Source organism: Diprion similis, chromosome 8 (genome assembly GCF_021155765.1).
Source record: "Diprion similis isolate iyDipSimi1 chromosome 8, iyDipSimi1.1, whole genome shotgun sequence".
NCBI lineage: Eukaryota > Metazoa > Arthropoda > Insecta > Hymenoptera > Diprionidae > Diprion > Diprion similis.
The window spans coordinates 17,596,890-17,619,450 of record NC_060112.1 but is presented as its reverse complement, the minus strand read 5'-3'; the positions used below and the strand labels follow the sequence as shown (position 1 = coordinate 17,619,450).

General features: G+C 40.6%; 3 protein-coding genes across 8 annotated transcripts; all 3 read left to right on the top strand.

The window, feature by feature from the left end:
* The first annotated feature begins 762 nt into the window (after nucleotides 1-762).
* On the top strand, nucleotides 763-17,717 carry LOC124408604 (putative mediator of RNA polymerase II transcription subunit 26). Of its 5 annotated transcripts, none has more exons than XM_046885640.1 (8): nucleotides 763-970; nucleotides 2,085-2,227; nucleotides 2,417-2,669; nucleotides 2,761-2,889; nucleotides 3,115-3,234; nucleotides 15,816-16,150; nucleotides 16,235-16,585; nucleotides 16,725-17,717. In XM_046885640.1, exons 1-8 carry the CDS (start codon nucleotides 778-780, stop codon nucleotides 17,436-17,438), a joined length of 2,238 nt encoding a protein of 745 aa, XP_046741596.1. In that variant the 5' UTR covers nucleotides 763-777; the 3' UTR covers nucleotides 17,439-17,717. The 5 variants fall into 5 exon arrangements, with proteins under 5 accessions (XP_046741596.1, XP_046741598.1, XP_046741600.1 ...); XM_046885642.1 differs by lacking the exon at nucleotides 763-970 and adding an exon at nucleotides 1,465-2,026; XM_046885644.1 differs by lacking the exon at nucleotides 763-970 and having other exon boundaries at nucleotides 2,094-2,246.
* On the top strand, nucleotides 4,303-8,785 carry LOC124408606. The gene is made up of 2 exons (XM_046885645.1): nucleotides 4,303-5,111; nucleotides 8,109-8,785. Exons 1-2 carry the CDS (start codon nucleotides 4,944-4,946, stop codon nucleotides 8,544-8,546), a joined length of 606 nt encoding a protein of 201 aa, XP_046741601.1. The 5' UTR covers nucleotides 4,303-4,943; the 3' UTR covers nucleotides 8,547-8,785.
* Nucleotides 17,718-19,326: 1,609 nt separating the features above from the next.
* On the top strand, nucleotides 19,327-21,980 carry LOC124408423 (CUE domain-containing protein 2-A). Of its 2 annotated transcripts, none has more exons than XM_046885307.1 (5): nucleotides 19,327-19,458; nucleotides 19,815-19,904; nucleotides 20,399-20,735; nucleotides 20,863-21,036; nucleotides 21,261-21,980. In XM_046885307.1, the coding sequence occupies exons 2-5, from the start codon at nucleotides 19,816-19,818 to the stop codon at nucleotides 21,516-21,518; spliced, it is 858 nt and encodes a 285-aa protein (XP_046741263.1). In that variant the 5' UTR covers nucleotides 19,327-19,458; nucleotide 19,815; the 3' UTR covers nucleotides 21,519-21,980. The 2 variants fall into 2 exon arrangements, with proteins under 2 accessions (XP_046741263.1, XP_046741262.1); XM_046885306.1 differs by having other exon boundaries at nucleotides 19,328-19,458; nucleotides 20,860-21,036.
* Nucleotides 21,981-22,561: the final 581 nt, after the last annotated feature.

Here is a 22,561-nt window from a genome sequence, read left to right as displayed (position 1 = left end):
TTGGACATTGGCCCGTTCGTTGCATCATTACATCAGAAGGTGATACCATCGCTAGATGAAATACTTGTAAAATGAAACGGATAGGGTCACGGCGAGCGGACCTGGAATTTCGTAGATTGTATAAATTAAAGGTATATGAATTAATGATTATAAATCATTTATTCCAAACGAAACATCTACACATGGATCATGTCGGAATATTTCGTTCCGTAATATTCCAGCATACAATCAACTTATCTAATCACTGAAATGGACTGAAAAGCATTAAATTGTCATTAATTTTGTCACTTCCTTTTTCTGACTTGGTTTTAATAAATCCGAGGCCAACAAAGCATAAGTACGATTCCTCATAGCTATACAGATTCCGTGATAGAGCGTTGTTATAACGATCTTAACAGACTTCGAACCAAAAGTGAATGAGGAGAATTCCCAATGTCTGATTATACTGCATTTGGGTAAAAAAAGTCAGCTACTAGCATACGAGAGTGACGTCAGCCAATCGTTCTATCACCCATTTTCAATATTCCAGCTAATAACGGACTAATGACACTTCAAGAAATCGGAATTTCCACGTTTCACGTTATTATGAGAATAATCATCTAGTTGTACAAAATTATATCGTCAATTGTCCGCATTTACCCTGCGGCTGGATACTGGATACTGGCTTCGATTTTCACGCGTCGCATTAGCAGATGAGAACAAGTGTGTTCAGGCGCGTTTAAAAATTCGAACGCCGCCCTATCCGTTATCGGGCCGGTCCGGTATGAACGGACCTTTATGGACCAGGAACCGTGGTGCCGTTTATTGATCGCCGCGCAGCGGTGCCATATTTCTTGGTCTCCATCGTCCCGCCGTAACTGCCGTCCAGTCGATCGAGGACGTTGGCCATTTCGGTATCGTTCGTCGAGTTCCATTTCCCGAATTTTTCTTTTCGACAATTGTCAACCGACGAACGTCGTTAGACTATCAGGTACTAATTTGTCTCGTTATAGTCCTGCCATGCGTGCCTAAATTGTCATGTCCTTTAACCACATTCACCCACTCGAATATTACCTGAAACAATTGACTTGTACGCCCGTCACCCATATCAGGTGCTCGGCTTTAATCTCATTTGTTTATGCGTACGTTGATTCATATTTGCTGTGTAACACATTGCAGGTATAACATGCATTTATCGGTTCATATATTTGTCAGCCGTGGAAATTTCTTGACGACATTACAATAATCGTATATATGCGAATCGTTACCTTTTGTTTCACCTGTATCTCGCTATCGCAACTACATTAGTCTCTGATCGCGTTTGTTTTGTTTACACATAGTCTGGCCAAAGATTAGGTCGGTTAGAGTTTCGTTTGCTCGTAATTGCCGACAACAAGCTGAGCCCTTTTTTATCCAGATTTGAAAACGTATGTATAATACCATTTTCTACAGTTCCGAGCTCTTTCTTGATACTCGGTCGTTACTCGTCCGGGCACCCTAACGCGTTTTTCTGATCGAACCACATTACGGTGCTGCACTCTGTTGCTACTCTGTGAACTACTTCACAGCTGTTGCCACACAGAAGAGATACAACTGTCACCTCATAAATGAAATGATGACTGGTAGCCGTGAAGAAGAAAAGTACACGGGAAGAATGTTGTTTTAAATTCGGAGATTAGTCATTGGGCTAAAGAGGTTTCTTTGATTTTTCTAATATACCGTATCAGCGAAGCGAGGGTGTCGAAAGAATGAAACTAAAATGTTACAGAGTGCACAGATCAAGGACACAATCTATAATTGAATAACAGTAATTTCGTCATTTTTCTGTATTTTCGTTTCTCATAGTCTAAAAATAGTTATGGAATGCCCCAGAATTTTTGAACGCCTTATAGCCTTCTTCTCAATGTGAAAATTACATTTTTAACCACCGCCGGACTGCTATTCACTGTTACTCACGGAAAACCCTGACCACTTCTATTGTAACGACAAATATTTCCATTCCTTGATTCTATATGTTGAAATAAATCTACCAGCATTTTATGTAGAGGTATGTGTAGTCGCTTGTTTATTACCAGTTATAACAGCTTTATATTTCTCATCTGCAGAGTCATTCTGGAAAATGTTGGCACAAACTGGATGTACATCGAAAAGTAACGCAAACTCTGATGCAAAGGAACCGAAAGCTGAAACGCCGTCGCTGATTAAGATGGAGGAATTGCTGAATGAGGAAGATTCCAATGTTGCTGAGGTGCTTATACATGTTTAGTGTATACTTTATTTCCAAACATTTTACAAGATAATTAATTGTACATTTATGAAAATATGAGTAATGGATAATCAATGCATATTGGATAATCGATCTTCCAGTTTCAAGAATACATATAGTGATTGAATCGCTCCTTTTGAATGTATAATGAAATAGAATTCTTCATTTTAGGTGGTACTCTCGAATAAAGGAGGTCCTAAAGTCATCCATAAGGGTTTTATGTACACGTTGCATAAGAAACAACCTAATACTATACGCTGGCGATGCGTTGGCAGAACGTTGCACTGTAGAGGAAGTCTCATTACTACCGGAGATTGCAAAAAACCGAGAATACGAATGCAACACAATCATAGTCCAGATTTTGCCGCAGCACAATTGGCCAGAAAACGATACATTGCTTTAGGTCAACCTCCGGTACTTTCAGGTTAGTATATATTATTGTTATAAGAAATAGAGAATGTGAAAATGCAAAATGCGTCCTATATCATACTAATTTAGCTGCTTTACTGTCCCAGATGATGAGCCTAGGCCACAAATGGTACAAGCTGGGAATCTAAAGCCTAGTGATTTTGTCACATGGGCCGACTGGCAGGTCCAGAATCCGTTACAATTCCCGTGCCCAATGCTGCCAATACTACCAAACGGTAAATTTAACCAGTCATTCATTTGCATGATGAATGCTGTTAATAAGAGACTAGATTTACGTTTGAAAGTTGGTGATGACTTAAATGAACGATGGATTGTATTTCAGGAGAAAAAAGTTTCTTTTACTTTTGTTGTACGCTGCATTGACCTATTCAAAACTATGATCAATTCTTGACCAATTTCTAACATTTAATATGAAATATCGTGATTATTTCACATCACAGACGAGGAAACGAAGCGGATTACAAGATCGACGAGCAGAAATAATAGTGAGATCGGGCTCGTATCTGATTGGCAAAGCAGTGATCAATCCGAAGGCCAATTTTTACCGGGACTTCAAAAAGGTAAGCTAATTACCTTTAGTATCGTTGATTAAGTAACCTTTCGCAACGTTGCGATTTGTTTAAAGTGACTGAGACGAATGAATTTCCCTCCAATGCTTCAAAACATACAGATTTGAACAAACTCCTTTTATCCCCCCACTCCACGTATTTACTCTATTTCCTTTGAAAATCTGGTGTATCGTACAACACAAGTGTAAGTGATTCACGTATTACAAAATTTACAATCCCCCTTAACACGCGTTGAACAAAGTGTTCTAATTTTTAGAATATTACGAGTATTATGAGCAAGAACCGCTTAGTTTTCTCTTAGCTCAGTTCGGCGCCTGAAAGTATGCAACCTGACAGGCAGCGATGAAACACTCGCTTTAAACATCATCTGCGCCAATTTTAAAATTTGACTCAGCTGGTATTGGGTAATTTGAGATTTTGCTGATGGTTATGCCATGACGTATCGTTATTCCAATAGCTTTTTCTTTCCTCTTCTCATATAAACATCTTCAAATTATCGTTCACTGTGAGATTGAGTTACAAACGACATTTTCTGTTCCGTATTTAAATACAAGTCTAAGTCAACTCAATTAAACTAACGCGTATATTGGTAGTTTGAATACATTACTTTTGTACATTCTTATCGCATCTTTATCGCATGCTTGCTTCGTTAACGACAGGAAAAAAAGAAATTTGTTATCGAATTCGCCTTCGAATTTTTAAATTCGTCAACAAACGTTGAGATTTAATTGACCATTACCGCGATTCTTTTCCCGAGTGTACGTGTTTTTAGAAATATACTTCGTGCCACGAAGAAATAGGAATGTCTGTAGAACCTACGAAAAATCCGGAATCAAGTTTCCATACACCCACGTACGATGTGTATATATGTGTATAAATGTGGTATGTAAGTAAGAATAAAATTCTTGTTAAAAATATCATAAATATACAATACATGTGACTAGATGTTTCCACGACAATTGCCTCACTCTCCGTTAATATATCCGTGTTTTTCTTCTCTTCAAACCCTTTTTATTGCCGTGAAATATTCCTTACTTCGATTCGCAGTGCATCGTATAACGCGGTGTATCAATTGTAAGTAAAACGCGAAAGGCGTGTATCATTTTGAAAAAGGATTGCGGTTTGTTTTTGCAACACGCCAGAATCGTGCAACGCGTGTTACAATGTAACATGTTAATCGATGCCTTGACAAAGTTCGGGCAACGTAATCAGGTCGGATAGTAGAGCGCACATATGATACAGATAATGCGTTGACGACCGGCGCCGTCGCACATGCGCGTCCCGACGCCCCTCGGCCACCGATTTCGATTTTAGTCATTCCTGGGTCGGGGGGATCGTTACCACTGAAGCACGGTGCAAAGCACATCGGCCATTTTCTAAGCTCTTCCCGTTACGATTTTATATTCGTCAATCCGAGATTCGCGAAGCTCGGTCCTGTGTGTTTTCGAAATTTTTTTCAAAAATCCGTTATCCTCAGTGTTCTTATCATCCTCTTGCCGTTCGTCGCGCACTAATCGCGCTTCGATATTAACTGGTAAAACGTAAACGAATTAATAAATAAAACAAGAATAAATATAAGGATAAAAAAGCTTCGGTGGACTCGGTTCTTCGAGCCGAACCAGGTTGAAAAACACGAGGAAATTCGGTGCGTCTCGATCAGTGCCCGGTTTGCGCGCGTTTCGTCGCTATGATGGTAGTGAATGACTGCAGCGAGAGTATTACGAGTGGCTTATAGTGCGTGTGGTTCGGTTTCCTCTTCTCCAACTACGTTCACTCCGTCTAATTTGTTATCAACATCAAACACAGCTCTCCGGGCTACCGCACTGCGGTCAATCGTCACATTTTCCTTATTTCTTACAATATTTCCAGTGAGTGATTAAAATATATCTGACACTTATTACAATAACACGTTACAACGCCGCCGGAGTGTTTTTCTTAAAGCACGTTTTTAAAGCGACGCTCGATACGGCAAGACGACCGTCAAATCTCCGCAAAATACCCACTCGATCTCTAAAAGAGCAACGAGCTTGTGTTCTCCCTCGTACGCCTCGTCCAACACAGACACACGCATACGCATGTGTAACATATTTATGTATACCGCATACGTACTACGCATAGATATACATATACATTATCAACCCAGGGCGAGATAATGATTGCTTTTTATAGACGGAACGTCTCGTTGCAAGGAATGGGTTGCTACAACCACAGAAAGACCCTGCTTCTAAGAATAATTATATACACGCTCAATATTTTCGTTGCAAAGGCTCCCCTGGCCGACACCGCGGGGCTATATTATACGCACGATCACCTCGCGAATATTCATATTTTTCCCGTACGCGTTATCGTCTAATTTATCGGTAGTCGTCTCTCCTACCCCTGTATCAAACCGCGTCGGAAACGAGACGGTTGTTTTTGTTTCGTTTTTTGTTTTTCTTTCCTCAAGCTCCGGGATTTCGTGCCTCGACGGAATTGAAAACATCGACTACTACGTCGCTCCGCAGATTCATATCCGACACAGAGAGACACACACACACACACACACACGTAGAGACACAGCGCCAGCGTCGCGACTCATTGTCTCGTTCTCGATCGATGTTTGCGGCTCGTTGCCGATTTCTAGCAATTGCCTTTTCACACCTCGTACCGCGATCTTCTCCTCGAAAAATGTTGCATATTCAACGGGCTGCAAAAGTAGTAGCCGCGCACAAGCCAAAATCGACGAGGTGCTTGATAGGCGGGTTCTCGCGACGCTCACTTATTGATCCGATCGTAATCCTCCCTGGCTCGACTGTATTGAATCGGAAACGGAACGCCGCTGCACTAACTCGGCCGATATCGGAGAAAATCGGTAATAGGAAATAGCAGGTATCTGCCACCACGGAGAGCCTCGGTTTAATCGTTGATGACGTAATTCACGCTTGGATTACATACACTCTTTGCCCGCGATCTTCTTACAGCGGTGCAGATTCCGAATCCGGTAAAAACTTGCACGCGTTACGGACTCCGTGCACCAGGCTAGCTCTATGCAAGCCAGCTCTGACTCGTCGTCGCAAATTGAAACTATTTATACCAATGTATATCGCTAATCGTATCCGCGGCCACGTGACCACTTGACGAACCCTCGCTCCCGTACATTTACGATACTTTCGAATAAAGTTTGCGATGATTACCGCCGATTGTGGGTAGTTATAGGCACTCGAGGAAAGCTCGCTACTACGCGAAATTTTATTGGAATTTTTTTAAAGATATTACGGGCGTTTTCGGTTCGAACAAAACGACAAACCGCTGCGACGTCGAATCGCAGGGAGCTTCGCTTTACTTAAAACGGCGGCGGGACTTGAAAGAAAATTCAAATAGGTACCATTCTCGAATCAAGCAATGTATCGAACTCAGGTGCCACGTGTTTTTTCGCCGACTCGTTGCTCGGCCCGGTGTGTTGTTTTCACGTAATCTCTAGATTCTATACCACACACGTGTGATCTAACCATTTCAGTCCTATTCCTATTTACATTCGATGCGAATTTCCGAAGCGTCTTGCCAGTAAACAGTCTAATCAGAAAATGAATGAAAAAGAAAATCAAATAGGTTTGCCCCCAGGTGCGGCTAAATTCAATTTCGGTTCAATTTCGTTCAATGATTATCTCCTTAAGGGGGTGACCTAGTGGATTTTGTCGTTGTCGTACATGTATCTCGAAATATCGAAGTCCGCGTACCTTAAACGCGATTCATGGCTTAGCAGCCCCATTCTATACATCATCCCGAAGGAAAAAACTACAACTCATTTTCATTTGACGCAGAAGTAACGAAATGGCATGAATTTTACGAATATACTATTGCGATTTCGTGAAATCGCGCCATTCCTTTGTTACTGCGTCAAATGAAAAGGTATTGGAGTGTTTTTGTTCAGAAGTTTGTATAACTACGTCGACCTCGGTATTTGGTGATACGTACGTCGATGTCGAAATCGGCTAGGGCACCCCCTTAAGAGAATGTTATAGTCTCAAAAACTACGCATCGCTGATGTGAAATTACCGCAAACAGCGTAATTCTGCATGCAATGCTGAATATGAATTTTTTAAAGAAGTTTTATTTTATGTAACAATGGTGCCAAGAAATGAATTCCGGTAATAGAATAACCACTAAGAATACATCTCCTAGCGTTATTTTCCCATGAAACCAAAAAATGTCAGGTTAATTTTGTTTGGCATTGAATTTAGAAGTGCGCTGACTGCAGCATTTTCGCATCGATGCAGTGTAGGCTTACACAATATTGTTAAGTAATAGTGAAAATTTGTGACATTTTACACGGTCGGTAAAGATTGACTATAGCATCCTCTTAATGTGATCACAATTTTCAGAAATTTCTTTGAATAAGTGATGAGAAAATATTATTGATATCATTAAAAAAAAAAAGTGTTATATGCAACAGTATTTTATAACGCATTATAAGTAATAAAATTACGGTTCCGTTGCACAAATTGTACACTAATAATATGAATATTGTTACCAAAAATCGACCTCGGGTGAATTTTTTGATGGGAGATTCTTGAAAATCACAATTCAAAATTGACGACAGCCGCACCTTTGCTACATAATTTTTTTGTTGCAATGTATTATTGATCAACCGTACCTCACACTTTCTTAATTATAAGTATCTACAGAAATCGGTTTCTTATTATTATGTGGTATATGTATATGTCCCGTTGCAGTAAAAAGATTGTGCTCGAATACGGTGATTAATTGTCCAGCCCGCTGCGTAAGTTTGCAAAATTTGTTTCCTTCCGAGGAAGCAGAGTAATATCGGGTTTTTGTCGTACGTGTTGCAGCGTGCGATACATTGGCGAGGAAAGAATTGTCCTTAGGCACGAAAAACCCGAGGTCACGACCTGTCCTGGAATATCCAGGGGGGCAGAAACAATGGGGTGGACGTCCCGCTGCTCTTAGGCGACCCTGTTTGCCCCCCTCCTTCTCCTTCCTGCACGAGTTCGGTTTACTCGCCAGGTTTTAGAGCCGAATTCGAAGAGGCAAGTCTAGGGCTCGTGCGTATGTACACCCGGCATGCTGGAATGCGAACCCCTCGACCAAGGAGTTGGCAAAATGAGAAAGTCCAGTGTCGAGCTTGCTCAGCGTGTCCGGAAGATGTTAGACCGATCATTCGATTGCCTCTAATATTTAAGGAGAAAGAGGGACGTGGACCCGGTTTTATTTATATAGCGATTGCGCGTGTAACCGTTCGACCCTGGAGATTTTCATTTTGCCATAGGAATATTAAATTCCTTAGAGTTGTCCAACTCCTGTAGGAGTCGTAAGAATTTGAGAAGCCGAGTGTACGCAACGCGTTTCATCGGGGTGCAGGGGTCAAGCTATAGTCACCGTATCCGCGTGAATCATTGCTGCAGCACGACATATAACGTATACGAATATCTACGCAGCCGGCTCAGCAAAGTTGACGATTTGAATTCCCGGCGAATTCGGTTAAATCGGGGCTTGTTTGAACTTGGCGAAGTGGTCATACACGACGAATGTAACATACTTGTGTGTGTACAAACATATAGTTGCACTGGAGAACGGTTTGACGTACTAACACGTCTCGCAACGATCTCGCGTCTCAAGATAACGGAGAAAATAAAGGCGTCAAAATTTCGGGCTCACGTAAGATTTTGCACAAGAGAGTGTCGGGCATCATGAAACAGGAACCGGAAGACGAGGACGACTGCCTCGTCGATCACGTGACACCCTCCGGATTTTCGTCCGGGCACTCGAGCAGCCGGGTTAGATCCCATTCTCGAAGTCTCAGGGCCATGGCGAATCCCAGCGCCGTTTGGGCCCACTTCGATCTCTGCCTGAACGACCCCCTCAGAGCCCAGTGCCGTATATGCGGTGCCGTTGTCGTCAGAGGGGGCGCCAATCCCAGACAGTGCGGGACCACCAATTTGCATCGACATTTGCGGGTTCATCACGGAGGACGGCTTATCGGGAGACGGTATCACGGTAATGAGAATCACGATTCTATATGCACAAGTTATATACGATTATACTACGCAGTGCTTCATTCCCCATTTCATGAACCTCTTGTGATTTCATGTAAAATGTATATATATATATCCAGTTATACTATTTTTCTTTCTATAATTCACTCGTACCATCGAAATCACGAGTCGAGTAATTACGAGTAGCAGTACACGATGAGATAGACTAATGCCGTTAAATACACCTTCGACAAAGTGCATTGACTGTTTCCTTATATCTTGTAGACACGCGCGGTAATCGCGACTGCAAATATTTATTGGTACAATATTTATAGGTACAGGTACCCAGGTTAATTTTCCTAGGCTGGCTATATGACACAGACTACGAATGCATGGCCTTGCAATTTTGCGACAATAAGGTATACACTTCCAAAGGCACTTTGCAAGGAAGTATGATAGACAGTATAAGAGAGCTCGCCTCGTTTATCGATAGAATTTTACTCTTTCCCTTAATTGCAATTAGCCTTATAATGTCCTTGAGCGGTTCATCCTGTGAGTCCACGCGGCTGCTCATGATTACGCAGAGTTTTGGCTAGAACGGCAGCTGTTGTATGAATGAGGCACGGCCTCCTGCATTGGCTGGATAAAGGGAAATTTTTTAATTCGTTGTACAATACCAACCGTCTGACCGACGAGAGCTTCGTTGTCCGACGCCCTTGGCTGATCATTTGACGTAACGCCGCAGCTGGACGGGTTAAAGAAATACTCCGATTACGATCTGCTGCAGCGGCGTCTTCGACGAAGCTCGTTTCGCCTGAATATTTTATAACCCTCGAATCATAGATAACGCGGCTTCGCGATTCTCATCGCCGATATTCGACACTCATTGAAAATAAGAAATCCTTTTGATCTTGTTAATAAAGCATAATATGGAAGAGAATTAAAGACTTGAGTTTTGAAATTTTTATCGCTGTCTAGATTAGGCATCAACCTACAATTTTACGCTGTTTTTTTTCGCCCACAAAAGCCTAGCGAAATTCGTTGATCGCATCTCTACTCGAATACTTTTGGAATTAGAACTATACAGGCAACCCAAACGAGAATTATCACAATTTTATCAGGAACACGCACTACCAACTTATAGGCGTAATAATTAAGCAAGAGGGCTAAGGTTATCAACGATCCTCCGATACAGCAGTGTTGTGGAAGGAAAAAAATTGCTTATTGCTTACTTTGACCTTGATTTTTTTCACATAGAGAAAAGTAGTAGGTCGAAGACGAGAAACCTCTCTTCGTGCAGCATCTTCTCTGTTTGCAGCTTTAAATTTTCTCCTTTCTCAACCTTGTAAATCTTATAGCGATGATCTGTTAAAATTTGAATTTTGTATTTCTGCACTTCGTCAAAGTTGAGAAATTTTTCAAAATGGTCGATGAATTCCGGAATAAATTATCGCTGGAAGCTAAACTAACGTTTCGTTATATTTTTCTCTTTAATTTATGGATTGTACTGAATCCTCGGGATTTAACGAATTTAAATTTTCAGTTTAAAAAAACAACGTGTGACAAAGTTCAACGTTGCATCGACAATTCTACAGCTATAATAATTTTCATCCCTCAACATATCCACAACGATTCCAGCAAAATTATTTATTTCTGTGACTTGAAGGTGTATCATCTGTAAGACTGATGATTGAGGATTATACACATTCGCCCATATACCGCCTATTTGAATAATGAAATAAATTTAGAAATGAAGGATGAAATTTTTCAGTCTTGTTGTATAATACGGGATAAAAAGAGTATTGTTTAACCCTTGCGGCATATTACAGCCTACACAGGAAGCCCAGACAACAGAGGTGAAACATGGCGGCGTAGAAGAAGTGGGGGTCGTCGGGACGCGAGGGGGGTTGGTTTTCGCGTCTTTTAATCAATAATTTAAAAAAATGTATAAATTAGTGAGGCTAGTGGGGGCGTCGCACATCCAGCCCCCCGCCATCCCTACTTCTCCACCGCGTCGTCTCAGCCGAGGATATCTGTATCGGAGGGGAAGTTTGAAAATTTAATTATTGTACCTACCAGTTATATAGGAGGGGAACCGAAGGGCGGTGCCTCCGCTCGAAATTACTCGCTTATATATCGCTTTATGAATATGCGCCTGGCGCCTCTCTCTCTGTCTCTCTCCGTCTCTCCCCCTCGTATTGCAAAAAATATCAACAAAGGCCTTCGAACCGCTTCACTTCCTCGAAAAATGACGGTTGAAAGTTCTGATCTCGTGCTTCCCCTGATTCCCCCCCCCCCTTCCGCCCCTCCTACCGCACCGCTTTTAATTCCTTCTACTCACCCGGCCATGTAATATTCCAGAGAGAGGGTCGATGAATTCTCGTTTACGTTATCATATATCTTCGAAAAATATTGGTTTGAAAAATAAAAATGAACAGTTTACATGCTACGTGTAACAATAAACTTGACCTATGAAATTAGGCGATATTAAAAAACTTGCTGTTCTTTTATAAACGTATACATGCACATGTACCTATACGCGGTATCGTGCAGGCTGTAAGTTTTCTCCAATAATCGAAGGATTGTATGTTTGTACGTCATGTAATGCGCAGGATCAATTCCATGAGGCAAAAAGTTGGGTGTATTAGGTATATATTTTTTCCGTTCTTCAAAGCTACTAACAATTCCAATCTGTGAGTTGAACGAGAAAAGAAAACATCGTGAAAATTGTGGCATGTTTTGGTGAAATTTTAGAAATAATTCTTTTGGAAGTTGATATATAAAATTATCTAAAATCTAAGACATTCAATTGACTTTTTTGAATTTACTTTTGTCCCTACATCACTGAAATTGCGAATAATTAGCACAATATACGCGTTGGTCCAGCCGCGTACTTTGCGGTTATGCCTATATCACATGTATGTCATGTGATAAAGCTATATTTCCGGATCAACAGGATGTCGACAATCACATAGTTATACTGATTGTTATACAGTGGCCTGTATACCATAAGTCTTAGTTTTACTGTGTTACAGTTTTCATATCTCTCGTTGAACACGCTGCTGCGCTCCCGAATAACGATATTCCGTACATTTTCCTCTTATAAACAACACTGTGGATACATAATATTTGATGAGTCTCCCTCATCGCTCTGTAGAGGAAAACTAATTTCAAACCGACAAAAACGATGCACTGAACAAACAGGCAATGTTCATTCATGACGAGACTACGCGTTTTTCATTCATACACTTATATGATTTTGCGAAATCGAACAAGGACGCGGTATATAATTTATTTATAATACTTAAATACCCCGATGAGGGAAAAGATGGGTATAAAAAGAAATGGGAAAAAGTCGGCTCTCGTCGTACGCGCATCTGGGTATTGAGGCGAGCGAAAAGCGGGGGTGGGTGGGACTGAACGTGCGCAGTGCAGCAACCCCGTCGATTTCTCTGGGCTTTCGTTGCTGCCCTCGCTGCACTTGAAAAGAGGGACGCCAACGACCAAGTAGTACGACTCGCGTGTTCGACTGGCGCAGATGCGTCGCTGATTGGGAATTATCGTAGCAATTGCGGGCGATTAGACGTCGTCGATAAACTTATCTTACGTACGGATGCAGATGATACAATACATACATAGTATATTATAATCTTATGATATAATACAACACGGTGCGGTAGAGAAGTGAGCGTGTGGTGACTGCTATAGCGACGTTCTTTCTGTGCATAAACAATTCCTCTACCGTTTATTTTTTCCTGTCGTTTTTTATCGCCAAACGCCCGCGTCACTTCGCGCGTCTTTCTGCATACGCATACGAGTACGAATATATCGACATGGAGAGGTATCGTTGCGACGAGTTTGGTTAGTGGTTGTATTCCTGCAACGCGGCTTTAATTTCGTCTATAACCCGGGTCAATTTGACGTAGAGATATAGCGCAAACAACGCTTATATTATGTCTAACGTATGTACTTTGTACATAATACGATGTTGGAGCCGTTTAAATTTATATATATATTCAAATTCTGCAGCTGTTTTTCAACGATAGGAAAATAAACATTTCGATGAGAAAAAAAAATAACAACAAATATCTGTATAGAATTTAAATGGGATAGGGTTGGTTGTACAAGAAATAGAAATAAAGAGAAAAAAAAATTATAACACGCCTACGCCTGTGAGTTTATTATATTAAAATAATTATGTATGCGCACGTTAATATGTATAATACGTGTGTGTGTTCAAAGCGACGCGACGTGCGGGAAGGAACGTTGAATGCCAGATATAACGCGGATGCTGCTTATGCCGCGTGCCTCTGAAAATAACTCATGTATAATACTGGAGAGAGGTAGAGAGCAAGCGAAAAGAAAATCTGTTTTTGTATTCTTACGTCCTCCTGAAATGCCTTGGAGACGATGATAGCTTTCTCATTTTCTCTCTTTTTTCAAAAAATAAGACAATATTTATTGTAGTATGTATACCTGATATTTTATAACTTTATACAGCATGGCTTGCAAAACTTGATTACTTATTTAAAACAATCGAACGACCAAGTAAGTGCATTCGTAATCGGGGGAATAGAAAATATCAACTTGTGTATTAGGTATGTTAAAATTTTTACCCGACCCGCGATATGTACTTTATTCAAACAGGTGCAGTATAAAAAAATATAACATTGAACAGGGTGGCATTTGACTGGAAGTTGTAAACTTAGAGGCGAAAATTTCCGAGAAAAATCATGAGTTAATCAAATTTTCAGCTCCACGAAATGATGGTTGAATTATACTAGTCATAATTTCCCTTAGCTATAAATTCTTCGATTATTAATCGAAAATCGACTGTGACTGCGAATAAGACTCATTCCTCTCCTGGGAGATAAAATCGTCTACACAATATGATTAAGGTCTCAGTTGACAGTTAAAAAATGAGTAAATATTTAACGGTACGGATTGAGGATGATATGCAAAATAGTAATTTATTCACGTCAAAGAAAATTTGTTAATCAAGTTGTTGCGAAACTTGGATAACCGTGCGTGTAGGAATACAACCACGAAACCAAAACTTATGTAGTACGATTCTTCCGGAGAACCAAACAATTCACTTTATACCTAATGTAGGGATGTTCGATCTTCAGTAAAAAATTAATCTCCGCATCGATTCGGATTCGGACGTGTGAGAATCGATTCTACGAAAAATCCAAGGGTGAAAGACCGATCTTGTTAAAATCGATCCTTTCATATCACGTGTCCCAAAAAAACCAAACTCCAAATTAAGCGAATGATCGATACCTAAAGTCAAAATCCAAACCGTGACACACGCTTCTATAATCGGAGACGCAACGCGGGAACCAAATACACTTTCTTTTGTATCTTGACTCTCTCTCTCTCTGAGTAGTTAAACAATTTTCTGGATCATCATCGTTGAGCATGTAAGACGCGAGTCTCAAATCTGAATTATAATCTTGGTCGGGCCGCAAAATTTGGCCAATTTAAGTTAGGCTTTCTCACACTCGAATATTTTCACGAAAATTTTTCACTGTGTTCCTACCTCAGAACCCGGAACCCGCAACCCGGAAGCACTTAAAAGAATCGATTCCAGCGTATAAAAATGGATTTTCTTGAAAATCGAAGGTCGGAGAATCGACAGAAAAGATCGATTCAGAATCGAACATCCCTAAGTCTGATAATGAAAGCTTTGCTTGTATGAAACAAAAAAATTGCACAGCTTGTTCGCGTTGTCGTTGCTTCGCGGAGGCGACCTGCAGGGACCTGGTGGTGGGCTAAACGGAAGGTTACCGATGAACACGATGCACCCCACAGCAGCAGCTTCGTCCTTTCCCAATTACAAATCGTCGCCGGTGTCGCATAAGTTCGCGGGGAGCGTTAAGCAGCGGAAAGTGAATTTCTCTACCCGCGAAGTCGAGACCCTCCTGGCGATGGTCAGACAGTATCGGGACGCGATATTAATGAGCGTTGCGAACGGGCGTGGGTGGCTCCAAGCTTGGCAATCGGTAGCTAAAGCCGTCTCGGCGGCTGACGGTGTCGAACGGAGCGAATCCGACTGTAGAAAGAAGTGGACTTATCTAAAATGGGAGGCGAGACACACGAGCAAACCGGGCAGAACCCCGACCTCCAGGGCTGTGTTGGACATCCTTTTGAACAAGGATTCCACCCTCGAGAACCACTTCGCTCCTTCGCGGGGAATCATCGGCGCGGGTTCAGGGACCGTTGGGAACAAGATTTTAACCGCAGACCCCAGTAACACTCGCGGCAATGAGCAGCTAATGATACCGAGAGATTGGGAAGGTCTTCTTCAGTCTCACCTCCGACCCTGTAAGAATTCTATTCCACCCTTTCGGATCGACCTTGTAGCGTATAGTCTCTTTCGTAGATTGTTCCGTCGACTTGAATTTCTTTGAACAAAAATTTCAGAAGCATTCATCTAAACCAGCTGAACAATCCTACGTTTTCTGCCCCAACCTACACCGGGAAATTCTTATTTTTAACTTCTTCAATTTCGTGCAATTTGCGTTTTATCATCTACGCAACCATTCAAACAGTTACACATCGATGTGATAACGTGCGCTACCCTTATTCTTGTTCCAGTACTTCCTACGCCAACGCAGGCTAGTTCCGGTAGCAAAACTATCAGGATAGGACAATCGCTCATAAGGCCGAGACCCATTGCACCAGCACCTTCTCAGCACCTGCAGCAATCACAACAACAACAGCAACATCATCCTCAACAGCAACAACAGCAGTCGCCGCAGCAGCAACAACAACTCCAGCTGCCGTTGCAACAGCAACAACAACCAAAGACTTTAGTCCTTAAGACCATTCCCCTTAAGGTGAAACACGTCGCTCCAACCACCATAAAAATGGCACCCCGTCAACCACCCACTGTAATTCCTCAAACCACTGTACCGCAACAACCAACCGAGGTTAGTATATGAGCTACAAATTTATGTTCACCAGAAGAAAATTAATGCTTTAGGAAAATATAACGCCATTTAAACTTATTTCAGGTTTGTCTGCGATGGAACAGTTACCACAGTAACATGCAGAACAGTTTTCCCTCTCTGTTAGATACTGAGCAATTCGTCGATGTCACTTTGGCTTGTGAGGGTCGATCCCTCAAGTGTCACAAGATGATTTTATCCACCTGTAGCGATTACCTCGCTGATCTTCTGCGTGAAAATCCTTGCCAACATCCAATTATCCTCATGAAAGATATTAAGTTTTGGGAAGTTGAGGCACTAGTCAGATTCATGTACAGGGGCGAGGTAAACGTCGCCCACGACAAGTTACCGCAACTATTGAATGCCGCCGAAGCGCTGCAAGTCAAAGGACTGGCTGGTCCCAGTCCATCCTCGCAGGTATATCTTCAATCATTAGTGTTACACGAATCGTAGATATTCCCCACTCACTTTCTATTCGTTGAGCAAAAATTGGAGCTTGTTATTGAATCGCAGCTTCTGAGAATTCCAATGTGATGTCTCAATTTTTATCTTGCAGAGTACAAAGCCACCGATGTTGATCCCGCAATCAAAGCCGTCGACGTCCCAACCAATAATTCAGCGAATCTCAGCAGAAACCAAAGAAGCCAGAAGCCAACCTCCCAATACGGTCAATGTGATAACTGCTCCGAAACGTACCCAAAAACGTCGCCCTTCAGAATCAAACGAACCAAGCAAACCGTTCACGAAAATCCGCTTGCAGCGTCCCCAGAGCCCTGTCTCTCCGACAGTGACCGTGAAACTTGAACCTTTAGATATACCTTTAAGTCCTACTGAAATGTTTCCCGATGGTCACGACGACAACCGCTCGTCGTCTCCTGCACGATATGGGAATTCGGACGACTTTCACGAGGAAGAAGATCCGGAGGGTGATCGGGAGCGGAGCAGCAGGGATCGAGATCTGAATTTTTGTGAAATACCGGGTCCACCTGATCTCAACGATGGCGAAGAACAAATGGAATTCGTACCGACGGACTTTTTAGAACAGGAACAAGATATTTTAGATGATCACGAAAACGAGCACGAACACGATCCGGACCAAGATGGGGAAGATGGAGAAGACGGAGAAGACGAAGACGACGGAGATGATGGGGATGAAATACACGAGTTGAACGATAAAGACGAATCACCGGGCCGGAGTAGAGATCACGATGACGAAATTGAGGATGATGACTATTCAGAAAAACTCCCGGGAGATAATAATATGACATAATTAAATGTGTTTTTCTTCAATCTTGCGAGCGGAACATCGGGAAATTGCAAACTTACACTGGTCTGTACATTTGCAGTATTAATCACTGCTCAGTGTGGTTTAGTCTGGTTGAAAACGCTAATTACTGATCACGATAGATGACCTTGTTCATTTGACAAATCTCATCGTGAAGAACTGTGAATACCTCTATTTCTCTACTTTATCTACAACCAATGAATTCGTACAAGATCTGAATCAACTGGAATATGCACATTTATTCCATACTTGCCGCGTGGCTATGTGGGCATGCTTACGAATCTGTACATGATTCTACTGACACCAAAAAGTATTGTAAAATTGTTATTTTATTTCTGTTTATTTTTTTTTAAATATTTTTTAAGTTTTTTTTTTGATTTTATGTTTTTTTAATATACGATTTATTGCTATATCTATGATCTAACCCATGCATTTATACAATTTAGTCATAACGATAAGTAAGTTTTCTGCATTCAGTCATTATACAAAGATTATTACTCATTCAGAGTGGAGTCTTAAAGAAAACCAAGGTATATCCAAATATTAGAAGAAACCTGTAATGTTGCCACATTTTATATTATTAAAATTACGTATTAGTTCATTATAGTATACATTACTAGTTATAAGTAAGAATTAAGTTATTATTCAATATTCACATCATGGACCCCTCGGAAAAAAGCCGGTAATGAATTCCGGTATATATGTATATGCAAAAGGACGATAATTTGTATACGTACATACGTATGGCAGTACGTAAATATATGTATGTATAGACGTTTGAAATTTGTGTCACAGAATGTCTTATCGTTCGTAAGTAAGTTCAGGTAATAAATATAAATGCTATGTACCTACCTACCTGTTGTGTATATTTCAAAAAATGTGGACAACGCAAAAGTCTTATAAATAAATGATCATTATGTCATAATATATTCAATTCTCCACGTTCACGCTACTTGTCCTTTTTACTATTTGCTTCATGCAAGCTCTAAATTACAACCGATCTAACCGTAATCGCTCGAGCACGCAGTAAAATTTATATCGGTTTCGGCTTCCGATAAATAAAATTTGATTAAATCGCTTCTGCCGCAATTAAAAAAAAAGTATCAAATTCATTACTGCAATGATAAAATATGCTCTACACGTTATATGTGCTACTATCGGCTTATTAATTTCAATAAATAAACGCCATCGGAAATTTGGGATCCGCTCAAGGAAATCGAGGACAAGAGTGTACATTTAATTAATAAAATAAACCTGGTTCCACGAGTTCATAAATAGGCAAAGCACAGTTTTCGTTAAACCCTCTTAAAAATAGCTGGCTGCAGAAGCCTTGATGGTAGCAAGGTATTCCATTACATAGTTAGGTCAGCATTTATTGAGATTAATGAGGAGTAGTATAAGTCCGCACCCTTCGTCCTTTCTTTTGGTAAGCCAAATGTAGAATTAATTTGTTTACGTTGGCAAAGCAACGCTTTGAACAATGACCATCTTTATAGCGTTGCAAAGAACCTATAATTAAGCAGTGCAATTGAAAAATGCAGTATTTTTACTGTGATTGCTCAGAATTACACATTGCGACCTACAAAAATGTGCTCTGTTTCCTTTAATACATGCACGTAGTGATGCAGTAATAGTTAAATTTAAAGTATGCGATAATTTATTCTTCATCGAAAAGCTGTCGCACATATGATGAATACATCGTGTTAGTTCGCATCAATGTACTTCATCGCCTGCACTGTATGCCCCGTATGGAAAACCTAGTTTGCTGGTCAGTGCCGTAGGGTATTGATCTGTTTTGCAGGGGTGGCCTGGAAAAGGGTTGTGAATCTGAAGAGCTCCGGGTTCCATGATGCCTTGCGACTTGTCAGGCCGCCAGGTGGCGATAGTAGCGTATCACCCCTCCTACGGAGCGAGCTGTCAAATTGCAAGACGTTGTTTGTATACGAAATTTTTATCGGTATTTAGTGTTAAATAAGACGAAGCTGTGCTGATCCGATATCAGTAGGTTAGTATATACAGTAGTAATACACGATGTAACCCTATAGCCACTTTTTCATATCTGTTTATTGTGCAGCATAAAAAAGACCGGCGATGCTTGTACAGGAGCTGTCATTTTTTTCTACATTTTTGCCGTTTTTACCTGCTTCAACTTCGCGAAATCGAACCTTACACCGATACACAGCGAGCTCGTCAGTTTTGAAAATTAATAACCAGCTGCATAAATTCGCGATTTGATTATCCCAGCTGAGGAATCTAATTTCCGTGTTTTTTTCTTTTCACTTTACTTAACCTATCCCTCACTGATCATGTTCTACAATATCACTGGGCAACAATAAGAGTGTATTTGTTTTATTGCTTCAGAATGAATAGAACAATGGATGAGAAGGAAGAACTAGTGAAGAAATCGCTTTTCAGCTTTGTAAGGAAACAGGTTCCCACTGCTCAACTGAGGTGAGAATTTAAATTTGATCACACTACTTTACACCGTGTCTTCTTCCTGAGAAGTTAAAAGAAAACAGAAATTTTTTGAAAGCTAAAATTTATTGACTTTGTGAACCGACAAATAATGTTATATATGGCACTTGTTAATACTAAGTATAGGCATGAATTTTTCATCTTGCCGATCATCTCTCCACTGGATCACTATTAATTATGCTAGAGTTATAAATTTTTGTTGAAGAAACATGCACAGAATGAATCTTATCGTAACAGGAATATCTATTGTACAAATCATATTCTATTCATGCAAATTTGCATAAACTGGTAAGTCACATCTGTTAGACAGATAAATATACAATAAATTCAAATTTTTGTTCTCAGCACAAACAGGGATAAAAATGATAGTAGCTATTTATCAATGTCCTTGTTCAATCTTGAAGCACGTTGTATGTAGTCATTTTCCATGTATTGTTGATGGCTATAAACAAAGAAAAAAAATTTTTTAGCTTGATAGATGACATAGTTCTCAGCTACGTTGTGAGCATGGTTGAGGAGGATGCTCTCGAGGAGAATTTAGATGTCGAGGGATTGTGCGAAATGGTGTCTGCCTGTCTTCCCGAATTTTCAACTATTGACAAAGAGGCAGTATCCAAATGGCTGTTGGAAATAGAGAGCGAGCTCAGACAGGGAAGTAAACCGGGCGAGGACTCTCAATCTCATGATCCGTTGAGTCATATCAGTTTGACAGCATTTTTACCTCCTGAAGCTCAGAGGATCAGGGTGCACCATTTGTCCGAAACAAGTGATGCTGGTAGTGATTCCAGCGGTGAATATTTCGCTGAAGTAAGTGAACCTGAAAAATCGAAAAGGATGTTATCGTCGTACTTTTTTACTAAAAGTTTATGTATCAAGTTTTGCTATGTCATCCCTCATGTTTAACTCTAATTAATGTCTTTTTGTGATATAGCAGGAATCAACTTGGCATCAGGTTGCTCTTCTCCAGGAAATGTTTCCAGGAGCGAGTCCAGCAGAGGCACGACATTGCTTAGCCGTAGCAGGTGGTGACATAGCGAAGGCAGCGCAGCTCGCGTTACATAGACAAGAGGCAGGCCAAAGTCTAGTTGGCAATCTTACTTTCCTCACGGTACGTAGGTCTCGCCATAATATTTCTATGAATAATTTTATCGAGATACAATTCGCCAGCTTAACACAAAATTCGCAAAATACGTTATTTGGAAAGTAGTAGTAGTAGTAGTATGTGTGGACCATTGTGCCCGGGCCCGTTAGGGGCACCCCGTTATTTGGGAAAGTATAACTATTAATGACGATAGGAAAATCTTATCTAAATCTAACTCAAAGTATTTTCAGCCAAGCGTTCGTACTAAGGCAAGAGTGAACGACGAAGAGTTGAAATCGCGCATAATTGCCCGCTATAGCTATGTGGATCGTGACAATACTGTACGCGAGCATCGCCCAGTGGCTCCTAAGACGGAACCAAAGAAACTGGTTCGTTATTTGGATAACAAGATCGTAAGTGTAAAAGGTGAACGATACACAGAAGTTCGACGGGGTGATGACGATGAGGGGAACGAGGGGGGCAGGAAGAGGGGGCACAGTCGTCCGTAACCAGCCCCCTTGCCTCCCCCCCCCGATCCACCCCCTTGGAGGCACCTGGTTTTAAATTACACTTGAATTAATGTCCTTCTCTTAGATGAGCCTAGGGGTGTAAACAAACAGTGCTAAATGATAGTAAAAACAGTCAGGCTTCATTTTATATACGACTCCAAGCTTATGTTCAACATTATTTTGAAACTGACGGCGCTCTGTGTGATTTTTGAAAGAAGTATTTACACTGCACAGCGTTTATCTAATATTTAGCACTAGAGCTTGTATTATACTCTTAGATAAACTAGTGAGTATACAATGGCCATTACACACATAATTCTATTACACAAATTAAAAATGTGATTAGGGACACGTCATTTAATTATCTGACGACTGAATATTGTTAATAACAAACACACCTATGAATGGCGTTACGTTTCTATTTGCCATTGTAAACTGATTAATTTTATGAGAGACGTGAGCAGAACTAAAAAGACTATTCTACTTGAGTTATTACCTCTGACTGTGGTATTCATTAAACTAACCTCTTTAATACGTTTTTTATACAGCAACAAAAAATTTTTCCTTCAAATGTTTAACGTATTCTGTTGATATTGTTATTGCTATTATCGAGGTGAATAATATTAGGTACCTATTATTATCACCATTATTCGCGATTTATTACGGACTGTACATACAGTATGATGTGAAAGTATAGTGTACATTATGCACGGTATGATATTCATTGCGCAATAGCTTTTGCAATTAACGATATATTTATATCTCTGACAGTTAAGACAATTTTCGATTTTCCCGTTTCTACATATTTATTATGAGAAAAAATTCCACTTTGTCGCTGTCTGATGTACATGATCCAAACAGATTCGTGTAGCCATTGCATGGTTAACATTAATTTTAAGAGACCTCCACGTAGGTAATTTGAATCTCATATAAAATATTCTAAAATTCCAGTAGACCCGATACCATTTATCATTAAGAAGGTATAAAGGTATATTGTGGCAGCTGAGTTCTTCAATTTTACTAATTATTGCAGAATTAACTAC

Bases quoted from the DNA above. Each gene is read 5' to 3' on its own strand.
- LOC124408604 (XM_046885640.1), top strand. From the start codon at position 778: ATGGACCAGGAACCGTGGTGCCGTTTATTGATCGCCGCGCAGCGGTGC. The intron at 2,890-3,114 runs GTAAATTTAACC...TTCACATCACAG, and splicing joins GCTGCCAATACTACCAAACG to ACGAGGAAACGAAGCGGATT. The intron at 3,235-15,815 runs GTAAGCTAATTA...TTCTTGTTCCAG, and splicing joins TTTACCGGGACTTCAAAAAG to TACTTCCTACGCCAACGCAG.
- LOC124408606 (XM_046885645.1), top strand. From the start codon at position 4,944: ATGACTGCAGCGAGAGTATTACGAGTGGCTTATAGTGCGTGTGGTTCG. The intron at 5,112-8,108 runs GTGAGTGATTAA...AATTGTCCTTAG, and splicing joins TATTTCTTACAATATTTCCA to GCACGAAAAACCCGAGGTCA.
- LOC124408423 (XM_046885306.1), top strand. From the start codon at position 19,816: ATGAATAGAACAATGGATGAGAAGGAAGAACTAGTGAAGAAATCGCTT. The intron at 19,905-20,398 runs GTGAGAATTTAA...AAAATTTTTTAG, and splicing joins GTTCCCACTGCTCAACTGAG to CTTGATAGATGACATAGTTC. The intron at 20,736-20,859 runs GTAAGTGAACCT...TTTGTGATATAG, and splicing joins GCGGTGAATATTTCGCTGAA to CAGGAATCAACTTGGCATCA.